A 24324-nucleotide genomic window follows, 5' to 3' on the forward strand; every position below is an offset into this window, starting at 1 on the left:
GATTTAATTTTAGTAATAGTTTTTTCCTTTTCTCGTTGCTTCAGTTGCCTCGCAAGTAGTTTATGTGGCTTATCCCCAAATTCGAAGTGTGCTTGTTTTGTAATTTGGAATAATCTTATTACTCTAGTCGATAGTATTCTATTAACTTTACATTTCAATAAAGTTATCTTATTATGTTTATTTATGGTTGGGTCAGTTGCATTGTCCAGTTCTAGTAGTTTTATTTTCTGTTCTATCCGCTGAAGTTCTCTTTTATTTTCCTTATTTTGAAAACTTTGGTAAGAAATTATGACGCCGCGAATATATGCCTTGAAGGTTTCCCATAATAGCGGTGCAGAAATACCCGGCGTATCATTTATTTCGAAAAAAAGTTTTATTTGTTCTTTTATATGCTCATAACCCTGCGGGTTATTTAATATATGTACATTGAATCTCCAAAAAGGTTTTATACTCGGCATTCCCTCAATTTTAAGTATAAAAGTCAATGGTGAATGATCAGAAATAATACTATTATGATATGATGGTTTATTCGTATACGGGATTAATTTTGTGTCCAATAAAAAATAGTCAATTCGCGAATAAGTTTTGTGAACTGATGAATAAAATGAGTATTCCCTACCGCTTGGATTTGCTATTCTCCAAATATCAGCTATGTTATTATTTTTTATATAAGTATTTAAAAATTCACAGGTCTTAGTTTTAACAAGACGCTTCCCTAGCTTTATTGATTTATCTAAGTATGGATCTATAACACAGTTAAAATCTCCCCCCATTATTATATTTTGATAATTATGCTCTGCGATTAAATCTATTATTTTCCTAAAAAATTGTGGGTTATCAAAATTAGGCGCGTAAATATTTATCATAGTTAATGGTGTATTGTAAATTTCTCCCGTGACTATAACATATCTTCCCTCTTTATCAGATATAGATTTCTTTAATTTAAAAGGTATACCCTGCCGAATTATAATAGCCGTGCCTCTTGCTTTAGAGGTGAATGAGGAGTAATAGGTTTGACCTATCCAATTTGCCCTTAATCTGATCTGAGTTTGTTGTTTCAGATGTGTCTCTTGTAGGAAAGCAATATCTATATTTAATGATTTTAATTGTGCCAGAATGTTACCCCTCTTAATTGGCTCATTCGCACCTCTGATGTTCCAACTACAGAAGGTGAGACCTCCGATATTTATTCGACTATTATCTTGCATTGGCTATTATTACCAGACTGTATGATTCGTGTGATGCAGCCAAGTACCTCGGAATCCCGAATCCAGAGTTGTCCTTCATAATTTCTACAGTAGTTCTACATCTCCTGACACTATTAAACATAATTAAGGGAAAGAGAAAAACATAAAATAAAGTGTACATAAAAATTGTTAAGTCATACAACACACAATTGTGAATAAACAAAAAAAGTGAATGTAATTTATCAAAAAAGCAATAAATTACAAAAAAGCCACCTAAGGTAGCTAGATTTGTTTTTAAATTGACCTCTGTCGATGAGATTATGCACTGGGCCTTATCCCCCTATTAGAATTTGACCAAACGTTAGTCGGTTCCCTCTAATTGTTACCAAAATTATCATATCAGGTCAATTAATCGCTGAACAGTTTGAAATAGAATAAAATAAAAGGGAAGGTAGAAGATTTGGATTAAAATTAAAGAAATTATGGGTTAAAGTACCTCGTCAATAATGACACTTTTCATTTACCTGTATGTTAATTAATTCATAATTAGTATTTAGTATTTAAAATATATGTCTAACCTCCCCCATCCTTCCTGCTATATAGTTAGTCGTGTTAGTATAGTACATTACACCTTTAACGTTAGTTGAGTTTATTGCGCGTAAGTGGTTAATTAGTTAGTTAATTATATATATAAATAATAGGTCATATAGTGTGGAACAGATGCCTCATAATGGCCATTTCAAAAGGAGACGGTCTCATAGTTCTCCGTGCTGAGGGGTTTGTTGACGAGCTTGCGACCTTGAGCTTCCATCTGTGCTTTCTGTTCAGAAGTTTAATTCGGCCTCTGTTATTGAACAACACATTCTTGCCAGATAAGCCTGTCTGGTAACCGTCTGAAGCGTTCTAGTGTCTTAATTGAAACAGAAAAAACAAAGTTCCACAGATAAAATGTCTATTATTCTGTTCCTCCTTGAATTTTGTTTAAAATCTCCTGGGCGTATTTGCAAGCAGAGTCCGGGTCCGTAAATGAGCGTTGCTTGCCCTTAAACGTAATTAGCATTTTCGCTGGATAGATCACGCCATAACGAACTTCAGAATGTCCATATAAAATACTGCTTGCCCTTTTAAACTCGCGTCTTTTTGCCAAAATTTCCCGAGGATAATCCCTGTAGAATCTTACGATATTATCAGCAAATGTAAGATTTTCTCCATAGGTTATCTTCTTTAATAGAGTTTCCAAAGTTGAAATATCCAGGAACTTTACAATGATTTGCCTTGGTTTAGCATTATCATGTTTTTGGAAGCGACCCACTCGATGAACCAGATCTATCTTTGGTTTTTCTGGAAGTTTGAAAACATCTTTAAGTAGATTAGTAATTAAATCACGCATTTGAAGGCCGTGTTCAGCACCCTCTTTAACTCCTACTATTCTCAGATTTTGCCTCCTTGACCTGGCCTCTAAATCTTGACATTTCTCATTCAGTTTATTCGTTAGCTCCCAATTAGTATCGTGTTGTTTTTTCAGACCTTGTATTTCTTGGCTCATCTGTTCCATTCACCATCCATCTCTTCCATCAATTTTTCCGAGTCTGTTAATTGCTTCAGCAGGGTGTCATGTTTATTGTTATAATCTTTCTGCATACTTTCCAATTCCTTCGCCGTCCTGGACTCCAAATCTTTAAACTGCTGGTTCAGGGCTACATAAAGCTCTTTTACTTCGCCGCAGCTATTACCAATTTTCTTAGAAAGATTGCCCTCCATAGTGGAGAAGTTGTTCTGAATTGTAGAATTCATTTTGGCAAATTGCTTCTGAAGATCTTTAGTAATATCTTTAAGAATATTAGCTCTTACCATTTCTTCCCAGCTTTTCATTTCTTTCTCCTTTGTATCACTTCTCGCAGCCATATCGCTTGTAGGTTGTTGAGGTTCCAGCTCCTCTTCCAAACTTTCAAAAGTGAGTTCCGGGGTGGTTTCAAGCTCATCCAGAGCTTTTTGGCGCTGGAAACTGATTGTAGTCTTCTTGGGTCCTCTCTGACCTCTTCTCTTTCTCATCCAGTTTTTACGATAAGATCGTTTTAAATCCCAAATCCACCGGTACCGTTTGATGGAGTCAGTACCCTCGACGTTCAGCAAACCTGATAAGATTTTTTAACTCGATCCTGGCATGGGAGTCGACTTTAAACACGATTTGTTGGAGGAGAGCTCAGTGCAGCTGCCTTCACTGCTTCATAGCAGCCACCGGAAGTCCGGACTTACAAGTTGATAAACAAAATTAGTTCTGCGCTTCCATTCCCGTTTATAAAAAACGTTGCTGGACGATTGCATCGCTGGATTGAAGTTAAACGCGACTTCTAACGGCTTCAACATAACGGATCAAAATCAACATCAAGGACTTGCACATCAGGACAAAACAAAAGTTATATTGTTTATTTTACATCTTACCTTGCTTTTTGGTGTGGTTTCATTTTAATCTGATGATTCAAAATATGTTATTTAGGCCCCGATATTGGCCGTGTCTTGCCTGCCGATATCCCGGGGCTTATGGCAGTGGCCACATTCCGATCCATCACAAACCACTCTCAAGATAACCAAATTCATTATTTTTTTGCACAATCATGTCATAAGAACATCTAACATTTATATTTTGTGTTATTGCCTATTGAAATTTTTTTAGCCTTTTAAGAATGGGATAGATGTTTAGATCTAGTAATTGAATTTAGATGAATTTAATTGATTTGATGACTGATTAATACGATTTTTTAGTTGGGTGTTTACTGTTTGTTTTAACGTTACAATAAAATTAAAGTTCTGATCTTGAGAATACCACATTTTTGAATTTTCAAGGCAGTCTGGGTGTTTATTACTATTTCCATCACAACAGTCAATTTTGTAATTATCTACAATTAGGTAACTAACTAATTATATGCTTTAATTTCAGGTCATCCATGTAAGATGTATCATATTTGTTTCAGAATGCTTCAATCTATAATAACTGAAAATGTCATTCAGTTCTCTTATTTTTTAACAAAGATTGTCGTTTATGTCAATTGACTGTCCTCGATCATAGCTTTGGTGTTAAGTTAATGGAAAAGCAATAGGGAACAAGATGCTAATTTCCGAGTATGAAAATGACCATAACCTTTTTAATACTGAAGATATGAAAGTGAATTAGGTGTCAAATTAAAGTCATTTTTATGCTTTATCTGATGGGATAAATTACAGGCTTGATTTTAAAATCTCAAAATGTTGAAACATTCTTAATTCTTCGAAGTTCGTACGTTCTCCCTATGACCTGCGGGGGTTTTCTCTGCGTGAGATCTTCGGTTTCCTCCCATACTCCAGAGACGTACAGGTTTGCTTGGTATGGGTGTTAAATGTTCATCGTGTATAGTGTGTCGATGGTCGGCACAGACTCGGTGGGCCGAAGGGCCTGTTTCCGCGCTGCTCTAAGCTGAACTGGGGGGGGGGGGGGGGGGGGATGGGAGGAGCGCCCTGATTGGCTGGCCCTGTGGAACGTGCCCAGTTCAAACTGGTCGCGAGGGGCCGGCGGTTGCAGAGCGCGCTGCTGCTGCTCCTCGTCGTCCTGACCCGGCGCTGCACCGGCTCTCAGGTAAAACAATTGCTCCCATTGCAATCTGGCCCCCGAGCCGTTCATTTTGTGTGTGTGTTAGTGCCGATCGCTTTTACATAGATTCTCTCTCTCTCTCGCGCGCGCCACTTGCGGGGATAGTGTGGCCTTTATGGCCCGGCGTGTGTGTGTATGTGTGGGCCATGTAGACGGACGGACGGGCGGGTTTGCAGGCGGAGAGCCGGCTTGCAGGCAGCGCGTCAATGGTCAGCATGTCCCGCATTCATCATCCGAGAGCTCCTAGCCTCGGGTAACCAATGCCAAAGGTTTACTGGGGGCCAACTCTCCCGAGCCGAAACATCACCGGAGATAGACACAAAATGCTGGAGTAACTCAGCGGGACAGGCAGCAAGTATCTCTGGAGAGGAATGGGTGACGTTTCGGGGCGAGACCCTTCTTCAGACCATCACCTATTCCTTTTTCTCCAGAGATGCTGCCTGACCCTCTGAGATACTCCGGCATTTTGTGTCTATCTTCGGTGTAAACCAGCATCTGCAGTTCCTTCCCATGCACTAAAAATCACATCGTCAGTAGATGCGGTGTCAGTAATCGGTAAACATTGCAGCGAGATATCTTCATTCGTGTTATTGCAAGCAATTAAACGGTTGCCGACCTCTCAAAGATCAATAGTTCGTTTGGTTCGGATGGGCTGTCCGGCCACCGGGCAGCTATCATTCATTCCCAAACCAATTGGAGTGGTGTTAAAAAAAAACAGCATTGCGGATGTCAGGGGAAAGTAAGGCAGATTAACGTACACGCAAATGGTGCACCCAATCGGTATACTTTTGCAAATTGTCATCGATACGGAGCAGTTTAAGTAGTTAAAATGAATTCAGATCTTTGGATTGTAATTTGATTGTGCGTATTTTATGGGACTGCATTATTTGTTTATTATGTTATCCAGATCAGCCTATGTAAAAATTAGATGAACGTCTATGTGTAATTTTCCTAAGAATGAGCAAGGTTTCCCTTTCTGTAGGGATGTTTACACCAAGCTCTCGGTAAAAATGCCGGTCCGCAGCCTATTTGTCGTCTATTGGTATCAGGACCACTTCACATCGTCATTCAATCTGCTTCTACATTCTCCCCTCTTTCCATTGAAGAAAAATCTGCTCATTCTTAAATATTAGGGTCTAACCTCAATCAGCTTGCATCTCTGTCCTCATCCAAGATTTTATTGTGCCAAGAATACCCACTTTTTCTTAATTTCAACGGATGGTTACCTCCAGCCGTTTTCTTGTAGCCGTTAACTCTAAAAATATACCAACGGTGTTTGCAAACTGTTAGCCTCTGTCAAATGTTCTCTTTGCAACCACAGGCACATTGTTAATTGAAAAGATTAAAATGAATGGCTCTTGTAGGGGTTGTAGAGATGAGGTTGAGAAGGCGATGAAGTTTTATTTGCACGTGCCATTAGATTCACATGAGAGCCTTATCTAAAATCAGTATATTAAGCAAGAGGGTACACAAAAATTAAGCAAGAAATTATTATCTTTACTTGATTTTAAAATGCAGCTCCTGGACTTTTTGCGTGTACATCCAAAGAAACCTAATCCAGAGATGGCCTGGTATTATAATCTTCTTGAAAAGTTTTGGCTCTCCGAATAAGATATTGAAAATTCCAATATTGAGCTTAACTGCAGAAGTTCAAATTATTGTATACATAGAATTCTGCAATGACCCATAAACCTAGCTAAGGCCTACGTATGTTTAAGATAATTCTGTGCTACTCCTTCCACCCTACAACTATGCTAGGATTGAATTAATGCAGGCATATTGCAGTGGTTTTGTGTTAATTGTGGGTAAATTGGTGGCAGGTAAAAAGATAGTTCTTTAAGATTAAAACTCAGTCATTTTCTCGTTTTAGCATTAGGACCATCAGTGTAGTTCTTAGCAGTGAAGATTTTATGTGTTTGAGACATTGCTTATTGTTTAATACATGTTAAACATTTACCAGCAACGTAATATTCAGAATTATGGCAGTGTAAATACCTGTTAGCATGTATTGATTTTGTTTTTATTAACTAGCTTTTGTTATGAATATAACTGCAGTTGAAACATAGAAAATCGGCACAGGAGTAGGCCGTTCAGCCCTTCGAGCCAGCACCGCCCTTCAATATGATCATGGCTGATCATCCGTTAGCCCTAAGAGCTACATCTAACTCTTGAAAGCATCTAGTGAATTGGCCTCCACTGCCTTTTGTGGCAGAGAATTCCACCGATTCACAACTGAGTGAAAAAGTTTTTCCTCATCTCAGTGCTAAATGGCCTACCCCTTATTCTTAAACTGTTACCCATGGTTCTGGACTCCCACAACATCAGGAAAATGTTTCCTGCATCTAGCCTGTCTAATAGAATTATGCTTGTTTCTATATGATATCCTCTCATTTTTCTAAATTCCAGTGAATATAAACCCAGTCGATCCATTCTTTCATCATATGTCAGTCCCGCCATAGTATTGGTAGTTCAGAAGCTGGTCTTCGGTTAAAGAATGATGTTGATAGGTTGGTAACATGAGAAGAGCAGGACAATGGACCCCAAGGGAATGTCGATGAGCCTTGGTGTGCAACCCCAAGAATCTCAGAGTGGCAGCTCTGGTGGTTAAGGAGCCATATAGAAACATAGAAATTAGGTGCAGGAGTAGGCCATTCGGCCCTTCGAGCCTGCACCGCCATTCAATATGATCATGGCTGATCATCCAACTCAGTATCCCGTACCTGCCTTCTCTCCATACCCTCTGATCCCCTTAGCCACAAGGGCCACATCTAACTCCCTCTTAAATATAGCCAATGAACTGGCCTCGACTACCCTCTGTGGCAGAGAGTTCCAGAGATTCACCACTCTCTGTGTGAAAAAAGTTTTTCTCATCTCGGTTTTAAAGGATTTCCCCCTTATCCTTAAGCTGTGACCCCTTGTCCTGGACTTCCCCAACATCGGGAACAATCTTTCTGCATCTAGCCTGTCCAACCCCCTAAGAATTTTGTAAGTTTCTATAAGATCCCCTCAATCTCCTAAATTCTAGAGAGCATAAACCAAGTCTATCCAGTCTTTCTTCATAACACAGTCCTGACATCCCAGGAATATGGAATAATTGCTTTCATTAGCTGGGGTGTAGAATATAAGAGCAGTAAGCTTTTGGTGCAACTTTATGAAATACTAATAGGTCACATCTGGACTACTGTGTGCAGTTCTGGTTGCCAAACAGAAGGATATGATTGCACTGGAAAGAGTGCACCAGAGCTTCATCTTAAGGTTGCCGGGAATGGTGCATTTCAGTTATGAGAAAAATCTAGATAGGCTGGGTTTGTTTTCCTTGCAGTAGAGGAGACTGACGGTAAAGACTTGGCTGAAGTGCTCAAATGTACATAAATTACATAAAGGCATAAATAAGAGCACACTTTTTCTCTGTAGCAGAAGTGTCTAAAGCCAATGGGAATAGGTTTAGGAAAAGGGATAGGAGGTTTTGAGAGAATCTGAGGAGGAACCTCAAGAGTGTGATTAAAATATAAAAAAAGCTACTAACCAAGTGTTGGTAAATTCCATCAGTGTAGACAAATTCTTGTTTGTCATACGCATGGTGGGCTGAAAAGCTTTTTTTTGTGTATTACAACTCTTTGTCAATGGGACATGTAGATACAAATGAAAAATAAGAACATGTAGGGGAAGATCAACAAAGCACAAGTAAAAGGAGCAGGAGTAGACCATTTGATCCGTCAAGCCTGTCCTATCTTTCAATATGATTGTGGCTGATCTATGATGGCCTCCAATTCTTCAGTGTCAGTTGCCCATAACTGTCGATTCCCTGATCTTTCATGTATTTATCTACTCTTTAAATATATCTAATGATTTGGCCTCCACCACCCTTGGGCACAGAGATTCATTAGCCTCTGAGAGAAATTTCCAAGCATTTTATAGGTCACAATGGAATATTGGGTAATGTACAGTAATGAAAGGGGAAATTGATGAACAGAGGGAGCTTGAGGTTCAACTCCATAGTTTCCTGACAGTGGCAATATGGATGGATGGGGTAATGAACCTATATGGCTTGTGTGCCTTAAGTCGGGGCATAAAATATAAAAGTTGGGATATTACATTGCAACTTTATTGGTTTCAGTTATGGTGAGAGATTGGGTAGGCTCGCTTTGTTTTCTGTAGAGCAATGGAAGCTGAGGGGTAACCCAATAAATATAGATACGATTTAAGAGATCTAGTTAGTCGCGAAGGTTGCGGACACCAATAAGATCAACAAACTGATCAGGTAGGCTGGTTCCATCCTGGGGGTGGAGTTGGTTTCATGGGAGGTGGTTTTGAAGGGGAGGATGCTCCTTAAACTGCGGAGCCTCCTGGACAATACAGCTCACCCCCTCCATGACACACTGGTCAACCTGAGGAGTACCTTCAGCAACAGACTGGTTCCACCAAGATGCAGGACAGAACGCCACAGGAGATCCTTCTTCCCTGTGGCTATCAAACTTTACAACTCCTCCCCCTTCTGTCATGCGGTAGATTGAGAAGGACTCCCCTCCTCTCCCCCTCCCATCCCAATCTTTGCACATCCCCCCCCCCCCCAAGCCATTCCACACGTCACTTTAATTTCATGCTTCATGTATTTTGTGTTTTTATGACCGTTGGCAGATCAATTTCCCTCTTGGGATAAAGTTCTAATGTATCGTAGATAGTAAAAATCTTTTGTTCCATGGTAGGGGCATCAAAGTCAAACAACCAGGGAATAATTTTTTTTAACCCCTCATTTTCTTGAGGTAGGCATAGATGATGTGGCTTTGTGTTACGGAAATATGTGATAAGGGCCATTTCGAAGGAACTCAACACCCCCTCCCCTTATCACAGAGGTCGCCTGCACCAAAATTCCATGATAAACCTATTCTGAAAATGCACCCGATGCGCACACACATCTCTCCATTATCAAAATTCCTTTAGTTTCATATAGTATAATTCTTCCTCATGTCCGGCCATCTTCTATATCACGTCTTTCCGGTTGGTCAGTGACGGTTGACGGTCGGTGGTTGCAGAATTGGCTACTTCAGTCAGTCACTGTGGTACAGTTTCTGTCGTCAGCATTGCCCGGGATGCACCACGTGGAGGCTTCTGCTTGCATCCCATAGTATAATTAATTCATGAAAAATTTAATCAATTTGGTGTGTTAATAGTAAGTGATCACACATTCCACATCTTGTTTTTTTTACAAATGTTTGTGATTGAGATCATGCTTAGCATAATTATTGCATAATGTTAATTGGAACTATTATTTACTGTAAATTGTGTAAATTCTGGTCCTGCATAAGGAAATTTCACAAACTAGTTAGGATTTAACATTATAATATTTGGTCTGTGACATTGTTGCCGGCCTGATTAGGAAATGAAAGGAACTTAGAACGTGAGGAATTAAGTTTCCATTGATTGCTATCTATGGCTTGCATTGCAGTTTGGGCTTGCATTCAAAAGTATATGTCAGTTTAATGATGCTTGTCATCTTTTCAATAGTATTGATAACTGCTAGTTCCAAACTGCTTGGTTGTCCAATAAAATGTAGTCATCTAATATGAAATCTAGATGGTAAATTAGGGATATGATTTGCTATTCTATGTTACTGCACAAATATAAGTAGATCGAGTCCTTGGATATTTACCTCGGGTTACTTGTTTATTCACAAGGGAAGTTCAATACATTGAAGAGCTTATACTTAAAATTCAGAAGTTACCAGGCAGAGATTGTGATCTCTCAAATTATCAGGAAATAAACTCTCTCCCACAATGTAATTTTGCTTGTTTTGTGCTCCAATGTGCATTGGTTCTTACTTACAAGCACGGACTTGCTAAAAGTTTTTAAAGCACAAAAGCCTCTGTGTTAAAGAGCACAAAGTAGAATGCATTCATTAATATGGTGGGTTTTACTCCCATGATCTATGGATATTAACACTTTTATGTTGCACAGCATACAATAAATTGGTGAGAGTGAAGTAATTTGAAATTACGAATGCTTTAAATATTTGTTGGGAATAGTTATTGTGAGAGAACATTTTACCTAGTTTGGACAATGCAGAAAGAACACTGGAAGCATAAAGTTCAATATTACCATATCTTTTGTGTGCAATTAGAAGTTGAGTTGCACTAATCTTGACAAGTCAATGTTTTTTGAGGATTATGCACATTAATTACATTGCAGAATTTATTATGCTTATTAGCAATATATGCAAGCTGAATGGTTTTAATTTGTCGTTGTGGTAGAAATAGAATTGAGTTTATATTTAGGCTTGTAGCTGTTGATTTGTAATCCATGCACGTGTAACCACTGCGCAATTCATTTGACAGCATCTTGAAGACTGGACAAGCAGCACTAAAGCTGATCAAAGGATCATTCAGCCATATATTTAGCAGGACTTATGCTGCATTGCCAGCTTTGTTGGTCTGTGGAAGTTTAATGCCTTGTTTCTTGCTTTCCAAAGTTTCCTTTTCTGATCTGGCCGGCAAAGCTGGTATGGCACCAAAATATTTTTAAAATATTAACTGTGTACTTGGGTATTTCATTGTTGGTTGGAATCTATGTAACTTAGAGAAAACTAGTGTTATCTGAAAAATTATTATCAGTGAGTTTGTGCTGAAATATTTGAGCTCCTGTATGTACTGAAAACTAAACAATCATGCTAAATACCATGGCCTCTTTTATGAAAATCAAAATTTTCGTAAGTGCCAATCAAGCTGCATCACCTTTTGTATGTATTTTCAATTTTGGTTGCTTGGAACAGGACAGTATGATGTGAACGAGCATTTGATCTAGTTCTACAATTTATGTGGGTTTTAAATGTGTACTGCAGGGATTTGAATTTTCAAGTTTACTTGGTTACAGAATATTGGGTGATTTAAAATATTGAAAATGGTTTGTCTGGGAAAATCTCACCATATTGGGTTTTTTTGTTGATTAATTCAGAAAGTCTAATATAAAATGTTATTTTTAATTGAGATAAATACTAGAACTTGTTCACTATTTATCAGGGTAGTGTGACTTGTGGTTAAATACAAAAGTTTCAAGTTGAGATGGTGGTGTACATCTCATTGTTCCAGTGGAGCCTTGGTTTCCATTTTTGTTTGTTTTAATATCCCCATTGTGTTCGATCACAGAAGAGACTTAAAACTGTTTCTCAAAGATCCTTGGAGAAGTGTTTGGCAGCGTTTTATGAATGTGTGCAAATGGTGAGAGCTTTCTTCAGTAGCCTACTTTTGGATTAAATTTGGTGCTTGCCATCCAGGATACACTGATGATTATGATAGTTGCTCCAGTTTTTATAGAATATAGTAGATAAATCACTTTGTCTCAGTGCACAAATAATACTTGCATGTGCCAGAGCATGCTTGATGAGACAGCTATCTGCAATTGCCCTTGCCATTTACTGTTCCTCCTGCAACTGTCCTTACCATTTACAGTTCAATGATCTGGCAGCCATCACGTGAAGTTGAATAACCATGCGCAACAACTTGAGCTTCTGGTGAGGCTTGATCCTGCAAACCATCACTAGCACTCCCTGAAGGCCTTTGGACCACTTGCTGTTGCCAACAGCACTTTTTACATGCTGTAAAAAAAAAATTTAGACCATTTACCTGTGTAGGAAGGACTGCAGATACTGGTTTAAACCAAAGATAGACACAAAATGCTGGTAAAACTCAGCGGGACAGGCGACATCGCTGGAGAGAAGGAATGGATGATGTTTTGGGTTGAGACCTTCAGACTGAAGACGAGTTTGACATTTGATGCTATTTCCTACCGCACCCTCCCCATGGCCATTTATAATGAGGGTTATCTATAAATACGTATGAGCAACTTCAGATTTTAATTTTTGTTAAGGTTTGATATTCAAGAATGAGAATTAGATTTTGCATATTAGTTGAATATTGTTTGTATTACAAATGTTTCAGTACTGGAGTATGTCGGTCCTAAGTACAGACCTTCAGTTGTCTAGAGAATCCATACCCGCTCCTAGGTTTCAGCACAATAATGCTATGTTTAACAGTCGGAATTGGCCTTTAATTCTGAAAATTGCTGTTTTACATTTTTTTAATAATGCTTCATAATTGGTAATATGCCTGGCTTTAACGAAATGGCTTTTTGCCATCTATTAAATTGTTTCTCTAAATTACGTGTACTTAATTTTTAGATTCATCTGTAGACCTGCAGTTTATTTCTATCTCCATGTCCATTCTGAAGTTTTAGTAGCAAAAATGACATTAATCTCACCTTGTTACTTTGCAGCTTTCCAAAATGGCAACTATTGCAGAGTTGGAAGAGGTAATCCAGCAGCTTCGGCAGCAGCTGCAGGAATCGGAACGTGAGAGGATGAAGGCAGCTCAGTATGGACTAGAGCTGTTGAAAAATGAGGCTGAGTTAGACAACAAATTGACAGAAGTCACAAATGAATTTACTGCTGCCAGAGAGGTATGTATGGTGGTTACTTAAGTTAGGACCAACAAATTGAATGGGCAAGGAACTTTTGGAATGATACATTGCAAACAAGTGTTTGAGCTAAGAAAACATTTTCTACTGGTTTGGTTCAGAGATACAGCAAGGAAATAGGCCCTTCAGCCACCAAGTCCATGCCGATCACCTGTTCACACTAGTTCTATGTTATCAAACTTTCGCATCCACTCCCTACACACTTCGGGTAATTTCCAGAGGCCAATTAACCTCCAAACCCACACGTTTTAGAAAGTGGGAATAAACCCATGTGAGAACGTTCAAACTCCACACAGACAGCGCAAGGTCGGGATCGAACCTGAATCTCCGATGCTATGAGGCACAAACTCTACTGTGTCATCCTTAAGCATTTACAAAACCTGTTCTTGGGTATGTGTGCTTAAATCAAGTAGATCTACTTCCACTCTCCCTTCTGTTATGTTTTATCATGTGGCTGTTATGTTTCATAGTAATGTATAGCCAGTTGTCAAGCTTCTCCAAGATTAATTACATAAAAGTATGAATCGTATGCTTATACTTTGTACTAGGAGGAGAAAATGTTCTTATTTTAATTTAAAAAAATCTGTATCCTTTAAACAGCTCCTGGAGCAAGAGAAATATTCATTGCAGCGAGAAGTTGAACTGAAGAACCGTATGTTAGAAAGTCAGAGTTCAGATATTGAGAGCATCAAACAGCAACAAAAAACACAACTGAGTCAACAACTGGAACAAGTGGAGAGAATTCACACTCGTGAAATTAATGAGTTGAAGAGCAAGGTATGATATTCAAACACTTGTCTCTCGTTGGATATCTAACACAGTTTCTTATTTTAAGGAGATCTTAAGGAAATGGAATCATTAGCTGGCAGCTTTTCATTAAGTCTTTCAAACACTCATTCTTCACAAATTGTGTTTTGCATTTGAGATGTAGCAGTCTTAAAAAATAAAGCTTTACTGGCAGATCACAAAAATGCCTTGTTCTTCAGTGGCATAAAATAATGAGGTGAATCAGTAACTCCTGAGTGACGTTGTGAGTGTTTGTTGAAACTGGACTCTTGCGACTATCTTAATTGTTTCAAGTACAAGATTGTACAAAGGTTGTGATTGCCCATACTATTTAACAAGGATCATTAAAGTGTCTTTAATTGCTTTTGAATATATTATTCCTTCTCTTCACTGGCATATCTGACTATATATTTTTTCCTTCAACCATTATTCACAGCAACACCAAAGCTGGGAATGTAGAGTTGTTGTACCATTGACTTTTAAGATCTTGCCCGCCCGCCGGGGGCTTTGACTTTGACTCTGACATCGGGGGGGGGGGGGGGGGGGGGGGGGGAGTGCAGTGGAGAGAAAACAGTTTTTTGGCCTTCCATCACAGCAATGTGATGGATGTTTATGTAAATTATGTTGTGTCTTGGGTCTATTTGTTTGTAATGTATGGCTGCAGAAACGGCATTTCGTTTGGACCTCAAGGGGTCCAAATGACAATAAATTGAATTGTATTGTTTTCTTTTGTTGATGTGCGTTATTTAAACCACTGCAAAATCAGCAAGAGTCTTAACTTATTTACTTTTGAGGACATTAGAACTACTCGTCTAATCAGTATAGTCTAAATATAATGTGTTTTGTTGGGAGGTGTGTAATTAGCCAAGAACTACATTTTTCTGGCATCGCTGGAGTATTGAGGTAAAGTTAAAAGGGGAGCCATTATAGAACCAACTCTTATTTACATTTGTGTAATAAGAATGGAGAATCAGGTAGAGGTTGAAGAAAGAAGAAATCTCTTGAAAGTAAACTATAACAGGTAGGGATTGGGAACCTCTGAACTATTCAGTGTTAGTCCTCTATTTTTAAAGATGTGGAAGAAAATGTATACGTCTGATAGCTTATTTTTAAACTGGATGTGTTTTCCTAACTGACGATATGTCAATGCAGTTAAAAGAGATTAGCAGCACTTTTGAGAGATATCTGAAACTTAATGATGTGATAATTTGAAATACACGTTCTCCCTGGTATTGTTTGAAGGTAAAGAATTTAAGATTTAGGTACTTATTTTTAAGCAAAATTATGCAATTCCTATTGCTTAACACCAACAGATCAAGTAAATATCTTGATTCATAACTAAATTACAAAAGTAAACCTTCCCATGGGCTTAGGGGAAAAGTGATGTGAGCCACTTTTAACTCTTAACCATTGACTGTTTACTAGTTGGAAAAGCAGAAGTCTGAGCTGGATGAAGCACAGCTATGTGAGAAACAACTGAGACACAAACTGGATCATCAAAGTGAACTACTTAATACTAAGACTGAAGAATTGCGGAATCTATCTGAGCGTGCGCAGGAAACAATGTCATCTGAAATGATGAGCCTACAAGTGGAGAACATGGAACTTGAAGCTGCAAAGGTAGAGAATCTAAAATCTGAAGTACATTTTCATATAAATAATTTGCATTCCGAAAGCACAGAACTATTCTTTTACTTTTGTGATTACCCAAATACATTCTCAGTAGAAACAAGTTCACTGAAGGTTTGTTCTTAGCACCACAGAAATTACATGTGGTTTTGCATGCACATTTAGGTGCTCGACGTACTAAAAAGGTGCAATTGTGAACTTACGCTTCATTGGACTTTGCAGTAATTGTATTTAGCAACTGGTTGTGTACTTTGTCACCAAGTATTTTAATATTTTAACAATTGTTCTTGAATATGAGATAATATGGGAAAAAATTCAAAGTTTTAAACAATCAAATTTGCTATGTTTTTAAATCATCTTGTTTACAGCCATAATTTTTAAATTATTTCAAACGTAATTGAAATCTTACAAACGTAACAAAAGCAAAGATAAATCTGATCAAGTGGCTTATTTATGCAGCAGGTGTCCAAGCTTTTATCTTTTGTATTGTCTAAGTTAACCTCTTCAGCCATATGCAGTTATAATGTGTAGGAAGGAACTGTAGATGCTTCAGACTGAGAGTCAGGCAGAGGGGGAAACTAAAGATATGGAAGTGTAAGGTGAAAACAACAGATCAGAGCAGATGCTTATAAAGGAATTGTAGATGGTTAATTGTTAGCTGAGGGGAAGATGACAACGAGGTATACAAACAGTAAAATGAACTAGGGTGGGGAGGGTTGGAGAGCAATAGTTACTTGAAGTTGGGGAAATCAATATTCATACTGCTGGGTTGTAAGCTGCCCAAACAAAATATGAGGTGCTGTTCCTCTAGTTTGGGTTTGGCCTCACTGACAGTGGAGGATAGGACAGAAAGGTTACTAAGGATGGGGGAGTTTGTGTTTAGCAAGCGGGAGATTGCGTAGGCCAAGGTGGACTGAGCGAAGGTGTTCAGCTAAACGTTTGCCGAGCCAATATATAGGAGTCCACACCTGGGAACAGAGATCAGTTTCGAGGAGGTGCAAGTGAACCTCTGTCTCACCTGAAAGGACTGTCAGGGTCCTTGGACGGAGTTGAGGGAGGGAGGTATAAGGACAGTTTTAGCATCTCCTGAGATTGCATGGGAAAGTATTTGGGGAGGGGGTGGTTTGGGTGGGAAGGGATGAGTTAACCAGGGAGTTGCAGAGGGAACGATCTGTGCAGAAAGGGGTGGAAATGGGAAGATGTGGCTCGCGGTGGGATCCCGTAGGAGGTGGCAAAATGTTGGTGTGCTGGGTTGTATGCGACGGCTGATGGGGTGAAAGGTGAGGACTACGGAGATTTTCTCTCACCACCTTATCCATCTGCAGAAGACATAGCCCTCACCTTTTCCATTGCACTGTATAGCGTCCTGAGCATCCTTTCCTGCAGAATCAGCTATTTTTATTTCCTCCGGTGCTTTATTGTTGTGATGGTACGCACCATATGATATACCAGCATTGTCAAAATGTTAAACAACATTACTTTGTTTTCTTGCCACGTGACATATGTTTATTAATTGTGTGTACTCGCGCCATTTTCTACACAAAAATAGCACTGATGTCCTCCGATTTTATAGACTGCATTTGGTGCTTACAGTCTGTTTTCATCACTGTGGAAACCAAATACAAATTTGGTGACCATTTTCACAGAAGTCAAGTCAGATTTATTCATCACGTGCACATAAAGTGCAGTGAAATGAACTTACCAGCAGCGGTACAATAAAAAAAAGAACGTACAATACACAAATATTTAACACAAACATCCACCACAGCATTCATCACTGTAGTGGAAGGCACAAAGTTCGGTCATTTTCCCCAGTGATCGGGACCGCAACCTTCTGCAGTCGCCGCTGCGGGTGGCCAGATGAGCAGACAAGGTAAGTCCTGAATCGGTGCATCCCCACTGGAGACCGCAGCTTCAAGATGGTGTAGGCCGCATGCTGGCGGTCGAAGATCTAAAGTCCCCGCCACGCCGCAGCCAGAAGCACCGCAGACCGCAGGGCCGGCGGTCGGAGCTCCTTTCCTCCGGGGTCCCCAACGAGGGACCCCAGGCTCCGGACGCCGCGCCAGTTGGAAGCACCGCAGTCTGGATGATGTAGGCTGCGGGCCGGCGGTCGGAGCTCCTCTCGAGGGATCCCGCGCGCGGTTAGAAGTAGGCTGCAGGCCGGGGATCGAAGCTCTTCTCCGGGGTCCCCAACGCGTGATCCCAGGCTCCGGACGCTGCGCCAGCTGGAGCCCCACAGACTGCCGGCGGCAGGCTGCCGCGGGCCAGCGAACGGAACCCTCCCCACTGCTGAAGCCCCGGGCACATCACCGGGAAAGGCCGCACTGATCCTTTGTGTTAGGCGGCGAGGGAGGCAACATGGAAAAAGTCGCCTCGCTGTAGAGGAGGCGACCGAAGCGGTTTCCCCCTTAAGCCCCACACCACCCCCCACACTGAGAAACATTAAAACACATAGGGACACACTAAAAAACCCCAAAAAAGTGGGAAAAACTAACACGCTGCTGGCAGGGCAGCTGGCTCGCAGCGCCCCCACTGACCCCTTCAGAAAGCCATCTCAGAGTGACTCCCGCCCCCCTCCCGCATATTTTCCAGTCACCTAACACTTTAATCCTCTGCTTCTCCTATTTTTGCCTCAGATTTTAACTTTCTGGAACGAAGGTCAACATAAATTTGAGGAACCATATCTTATCTTTTGACTTGGCATGCTACAGCCATCCAGACCCAATAGTGAATTCAACAATGTCAGATAATCAACTATTCCAAAGTGCATTTTTTTTTAAATGTTGTCAGGGTCCTGACAATTTCAGACTTTATTTGTGGTTTCCTGTTTACATCACTCGCCAATTGTTAGTCACCAATTTTGATACCTCTCATTTAGTTATTGCCATTCGTCATTTGGTTTCTCCTAGCTTTCTTCTTTATCAACAACTGAGCCATTTTCTTCCCACAAACCTTTTCTCCAACACAAAACTATTCTTATCTCCAACTGTTCCCAGTTCTGATGAAACATTGACGGCCTGAAACTTTAGATACAAGGAATTGCAGGTGCTGTTTTACAAAGAAAGACTAAGTGCTAGAGTAATTCAGCAGGTCATGCAGCATCTCTGGAGCAGGGTCCCAACCTGAAGCATCACCTATCCACGTTCTCCAGATATGCTTCCTGACCCGCTGAGGTACTCCAGTACTTTGTCTTTTTTTAATCTGAAACCTTAACTCTGTTTCAGATTTTTCAGCACAGATACATAGAAAATAGGTGCAGTAGTGGGGCATTTGGCCCTTTGAGCCAGCACCACTGTTCAATATGATCATTGCTGATCATCCAAATCAGTATGCTGTTCCTGCTTTCTCCCCATATCCCTTGATTCCATTAGCCTTAAGAGAAGAAGGGTCTCGACCCGAAATGTCACCCATTCCTTCTCCAGCGATGCTGCCTGTTCGGCTGAGTTACTCCAGCTTTTTGTGTCTATCTTCGGTTTAAACCAGCATCTACAGTTCCTTCTTACACAGCTATATCTATCTCTCACTTGAATACATCCAATGAATTGGCCTCCACTGCCTTCTGTGGCAGAGAATTCCACAGATTCACAACTCTCAGGGTGAAAAGGTTTTTCCTCATCTCTGTCCTAAATGTGCAGTATTTTACTTTTGGATTACACGCATTGCAATTGGCTTCAGTGCTCCTGGCTAACATGTTTTCTGTGCCACATTGCCTTTTGGAGATCAATGTGTATATGCAGACAGGATGGAATCAAGCTCAGTTGCCAGAATTGATACACTAGCTGTTCTTATCTCTGCAACAATGCTGGCAGTTAAGAAAACACATTGCACTATATTCTAAATGAATGTTCAATTGAAATATAACATTTATGTCATAATTTTCACATTTGGTCCTTTAAAACTCTGAATTTGAGTCTGTGCCGTGCCATTTTTCTGTTTTGTAGAACTAAAATGAATAATATACTAATATCTGTGGCATTAATTCTCACAACTGTTGTAAGTAATCATAGTTTTAAATAAATGAGTATAATGTCACAATGTATATGGTTTACATGAGCCTTTGTTAAATGGGAATTGCAATGTTTTGAAAAAATCTAATTGCCCCTTCTTGAGATGCTCATTACCACTTAAAGTACTCCCTGAGTCTCCGTTCTATTACAGATATTACCTGTATTTGCACTACCACTTTGACCCTCAACACTCACCGCCTCTGCAACTTGTAGCACGTGTTTACTCAATGTATCTAAATAAATAACTCCTCCGCAGTCTTCCTTATGAGATGTATACAATATGGTCTGAACTTCTACAAATGATAGCATGGAAAATAAACTAACTGTAAATCCAAGATACTCTACATACAGATCTGCATCAGTGCTGTGACATTTTCTTGGTATGCTGACATAACATAGGATTATAGAACATAGAATAAAGTGGACTTAAAATCATTTGTTGCGAAGTCCTGATTTCAAATGTTTTATTATCTCCAATTCAGGCAAAATTGCAGGAAGATTTTAATGAAATGATATACCACCAAGAACAGTTGGAACTTGCTAATAATAATCTTCTACGCAAGATTGAGCGAATACAAGAGGAAAAAGAGGAACAAGAGAAAGAGACGGTTTCATACTGCAATGCATTGGAGGTGATCACATTTGTTTATTTTTAAAACCTATCGTATATTCTCGATGAAGTACACGGGTCCAAAACTGATCACAGTTCAAACTGTTTAAGAAAGAACTGCAGATGCTGGGAAACATCGAAGGTAGACAAAAATGCTGGAAAAATTCAGCGGGTGAGGCAGCACCGAAACGTCACCTATTCCTTCGCTCCGTGGATGCTGCCTCACCCGCTGAGTTTCTCCAGCATTTTTGCCTACTTGCAGTTCAAACACGGACAAACAATTTAACCCAGCTAAATTTACAGGTTAAGAATTTTCTGTTGATGTAGCTCATGATAATATAAAATGATGCCAAACTGTAACCCAAATGTCCACAAGGCATTCATCTATAATTACATAAAAACATTTTTTTTTAAATGGTTATGTGCACATTATTCTGGATAGGTACAGACCAAGTGCTGGTAAATTGAATTAGTATAGATAGGTGCTTTATATAGTTACATGGACATTATCGGCTGAGTAACCTGTTTCTGTAACTTTATAAATTTTTTAGTTGTGATATTGTGCTTACTTTTATGTTGCATTCAATAGTGATTTTGAAGACAATTTGCTTTATCACATTGTTTGCATAGCAAATGATACGTTTTGCGGCATTTTAATTAAAAGAGGATCAATTATTTTTATCTATATGTGGTGAACAATGGAATTTAATACTCTTTATTATATTTTATCACTTTATATTTACATTTTTTTGCCAGATCATACAATTGTTCCACTGGGCATTGTTGTAAGATAAGAATGCTGCAGACCCATTCTTAATCTGAAATAATACTCAAAAAGTATATATACATGAATCATTTCAAGGTTTTTCTATTTAGTTCTTGCAGTGATTTGCTGTTTATGTTTGTGTTAATACAGAAAGCACGAGTGGCTAACCAGGATCTGCAGATCCAATTGGATCAAGCTGAGCAAGAGGCTCGTGATCCCAACAGTAAAGGAAACTCGCTTTTTGCTGAGGTATGGTATTGCAAAAATCTCCCAATACAGCTGTTTTTTAACAAGCGTGTTCCATCTGAGAATCGGATGATATAATCTCAGATAACGTTAAGTATTTCTGAACAATAAAAGTTGTTCATTTTAAGTAGTTTTATGTGCACTCTCCGAAAACCTGTCAATCAAAGCATCTTCCTGGGTAGTCCTATTTGCCCGTATGTCTTAAACGCTATAATGTCCAAATATCTTAAACATTATAATCAAACCCACCTCCACCATCTCTGGCAGTTCATTCAATATGCCCCTCCTTGCTCTGTGTGGAAAAAGCTGCCTTTTGGGTCTCATTTAAATCTTTCCCTTCTCATCTTTAATGATTGCCTAATAATTTTATAACTACCTATCGAAAATGACGGTGGCCATCCACCTTGTGTATGATCCTGCTTCTTTTCTTCTTCTGCACACCCATAAGATCACTTATCAGCCTCCTTCATTCCAGGGAAAACAATCCCAGTCTGTCCACTGTCTCCTTATAACCCAAGCACTCCAGTCCCAGAATCATCTTCCTTAATTTAATTACACCTCTCTATAATATGGTGACCAGATCATTTAGTATTTTGTCCATTCTATGATATTTAGTACCTATCCTTAATCAACATAAGGATCACACTTTGATTGGTACATGTAAGTATGATGTTAATTAAATTGAGGGATTTGTTTCTGAATTATTATAAATTCGTCATTGCTTAATCACAACAGAATCAACAATCAACTAGGTCAAAGCCCTGCATTAAGGGCCAGTAGAATTCTGCATATTAGAAGATTTAATTTAGAATACATTTTAAAGAATATGTCACTTTCAATGGAGACGCAAGAACTCTTTGCAGAGCTGCAAAGTCTATATCTCCTCAAGGTATGTCTACTTTGAAGAAGTTCTCTCTCCTCAAAGTCTATATCTGATTATTTGAAGCTGACTGCTATTTCAAACCAAGCCACAGTGGTGTCATATGAGCTCGTATGTGCAAATTTGTGAAAAGGGAAGTTGGAAGATGTCAGAATTGGTTCTTCGCACCAGAAAATTATATGAATCCGTGTAGTGTCCTTGTAAGTTCATATGATAGATGATGGTTTCTGCTCTTGTTAGATTGTTATGCATTTCTTCCTGGTTGAAGTGATCATTGCCATCAGCAACTCTATCCAATACCATCTTACCCTTTATTTCCTGGAACAAGCTTTGATTGTTAATGCCTGTGCGTTAGTTATGCCAGAGCAGTTGAAGGACAGGATGATAACAACTTTTTCAATTGATTGATGCTTTTTTTTCCCATCTAGGTGGAAGATCGTAGAGCAATGATGGAGAGACAGCTTATTGGTATGAGAGTACAGTACCAGTCCCTGCAGAAGCAACATGCATTTTCTCGTCAACAGCTACACAGAATGAAGGTATTTCTTCAAAACAAGTTTCTGTAACTCCCAGGATACTATCTTTATTCATGAACTCAGGGTTCTAAAATTGATGGAAAAACTAATTTTGGTAATTGCTTTCTACTATTACACAACTGGAGAGAATGTAAAGAAGATTGACTAGGATGTTGCCAGGGGTGGAGTAATTCGTCCAAGAGACTCTATAGACTAGGTTTGTTTTCTTTGGAGTAGAGATGGCTAAAGGAGTTGATGAGTTGATATTGTATGCAGGACCTCATTCTGTTAGGTCCAGTGTATCTATCTTGTGATCTGTTCCAGCACCTTCTGGATAGGACAGGTTTGGAGGGATATGGACCAAATGCTGGCAGATGGGACTAGTGTAGCTGAGACATGTTGGCCAGTGTGGGCAAGTTGGGCTGAATGGCCTGTTTCCACACTGTATCACTCGATGACTATGACCTCCTCACCTAACGAGACACATTTAAGCTTCAAAAATTAACCCTGAATTCAGCAAATTTACACCATCCATTCCATTTCTTATCTTGCATTTTGAGAATTATTTTTCGTCCATCTCCCCTGGAGACATAATTTTTCATTTATCACCAAATTTCACTTCTTTCAGGTGTTCCTTTAGTATTGGTTCATACACCTGTACATAAATCCTTCAGCTTGCATTATGATTGGAAGAGTGTTAAATCTCTTATGCTTGCCACCCTTTAGGGAAACTTCCCCCTTTGTTCCAGCCAGCTCCTTCCTTTCTCTGCAACTTGTTTCATTCTCTCTCGGTTGCCTGACTATTGAGTATTTCCATAAATTGCATTTTGCTCTCTGCATCTAGACATCTCTGTTGGGAGCAATGGTTCTCTCTTATCCCCCTCATGCATTTGTAAAATTCATCAACTCCTTTAGCCATCTCTACTCCAAAGAAAAGAAACCTAGTCTATAGCGTTTCTTGGATGAATTACTCCACCCCTGGCAACATTCTAGTCAATCTTCTGTACGTTCTCACCAGTTAAATATGTCTTCCTTTTGTGTGGCGACCAGAACTGCACAGAGTACTCTATAGCCTGAGTACCATGGTGCCACGCATTCCCCTGGCAATAGGCCTGGCCCACCGCTACAGAACCAGGAAACCTTCCCCCAAAAGGCAAGCCGCCAAGCCCTGCTCATACCCGAGGGCTGGAGAATGGCGACAGGAGTTGGTCAACTGCGAATGTTGCAATTCAAGATGGGTGCGGTGGCAGAAGCAGGGAAACAGACGGGCCGGTAAATCAAGTGGAGTCTTACCTACGAGGTTAGAAGACTGAACAGATCATGATTGACGTTTCTGGATAGTGGAGTGGGCCGCTGGAGGCCCTATAGTTGCCTGGGGCTTCACTGGATCAGGCGCCGTTCCAAGAGGCGGAGCACATGGATCGGACACAGCCTGCAGTGACACAGAGCAGCAGCAGGGGAGGACATCAACAACTTTGCCTGCCCAGGCCAACCCTGCTACACCACTAGGACAATGGGCCATTATGGTGAAGTCAAGAACTCTACATTTATCATTTATGACAGCTTTCAGACTTTAATCTTGAAAAAGGCATCAAAACATGTTGATT

The 24324-nt window shown here is 39.7% G+C and overlaps 1 protein-coding gene across 2 annotated transcripts in view; it reads left to right on the forward strand.

Moving 5' to 3' along the window:
- The first annotated feature begins 4714 nt into the window (after nucleotides 1-4714).
- spdl1 (spindle apparatus coiled-coil protein 1) overlaps nucleotides 4715-24324 on the forward strand; it is a 39572-nt gene continuing 19962 nt past the window's right edge. Inside the window, exons 1-7 of one of the 2 annotated variants that reach the window (XM_033037083.1) lie at nucleotides 4715-4797; nucleotides 13078-13260; nucleotides 13879-14055; nucleotides 15490-15684; nucleotides 20183-20332; nucleotides 21227-21325; nucleotides 22631-22741. In XM_033037083.1, the coding sequence (XP_032892974.1) occupies nucleotides 13087-13260; nucleotides 13879-14055; nucleotides 15490-15684; nucleotides 20183-20332; nucleotides 21227-21325; nucleotides 22631-22741 (906 nt within the window). In that variant the 5' untranslated portion in view covers nucleotides 4715-4797; nucleotides 13078-13086. Of the gene's footprint in view, nucleotides 4798-13077; nucleotides 13261-13878; nucleotides 14056-15489; nucleotides 15685-20182; nucleotides 20333-21226; nucleotides 21326-22630; nucleotides 22742-24324 lie in introns of those variants that run through there. The other variant, XM_033037084.1, reaches the window with a different exon arrangement.

This window comes from Amblyraja radiata, chromosome 18, assembly GCF_010909765.2.
Source record: "Amblyraja radiata isolate CabotCenter1 chromosome 18, sAmbRad1.1.pri, whole genome shotgun sequence".
Classification (NCBI taxonomy): domain Eukaryota; kingdom Metazoa; phylum Chordata; class Chondrichthyes; order Rajiformes; family Rajidae; genus Amblyraja; species Amblyraja radiata.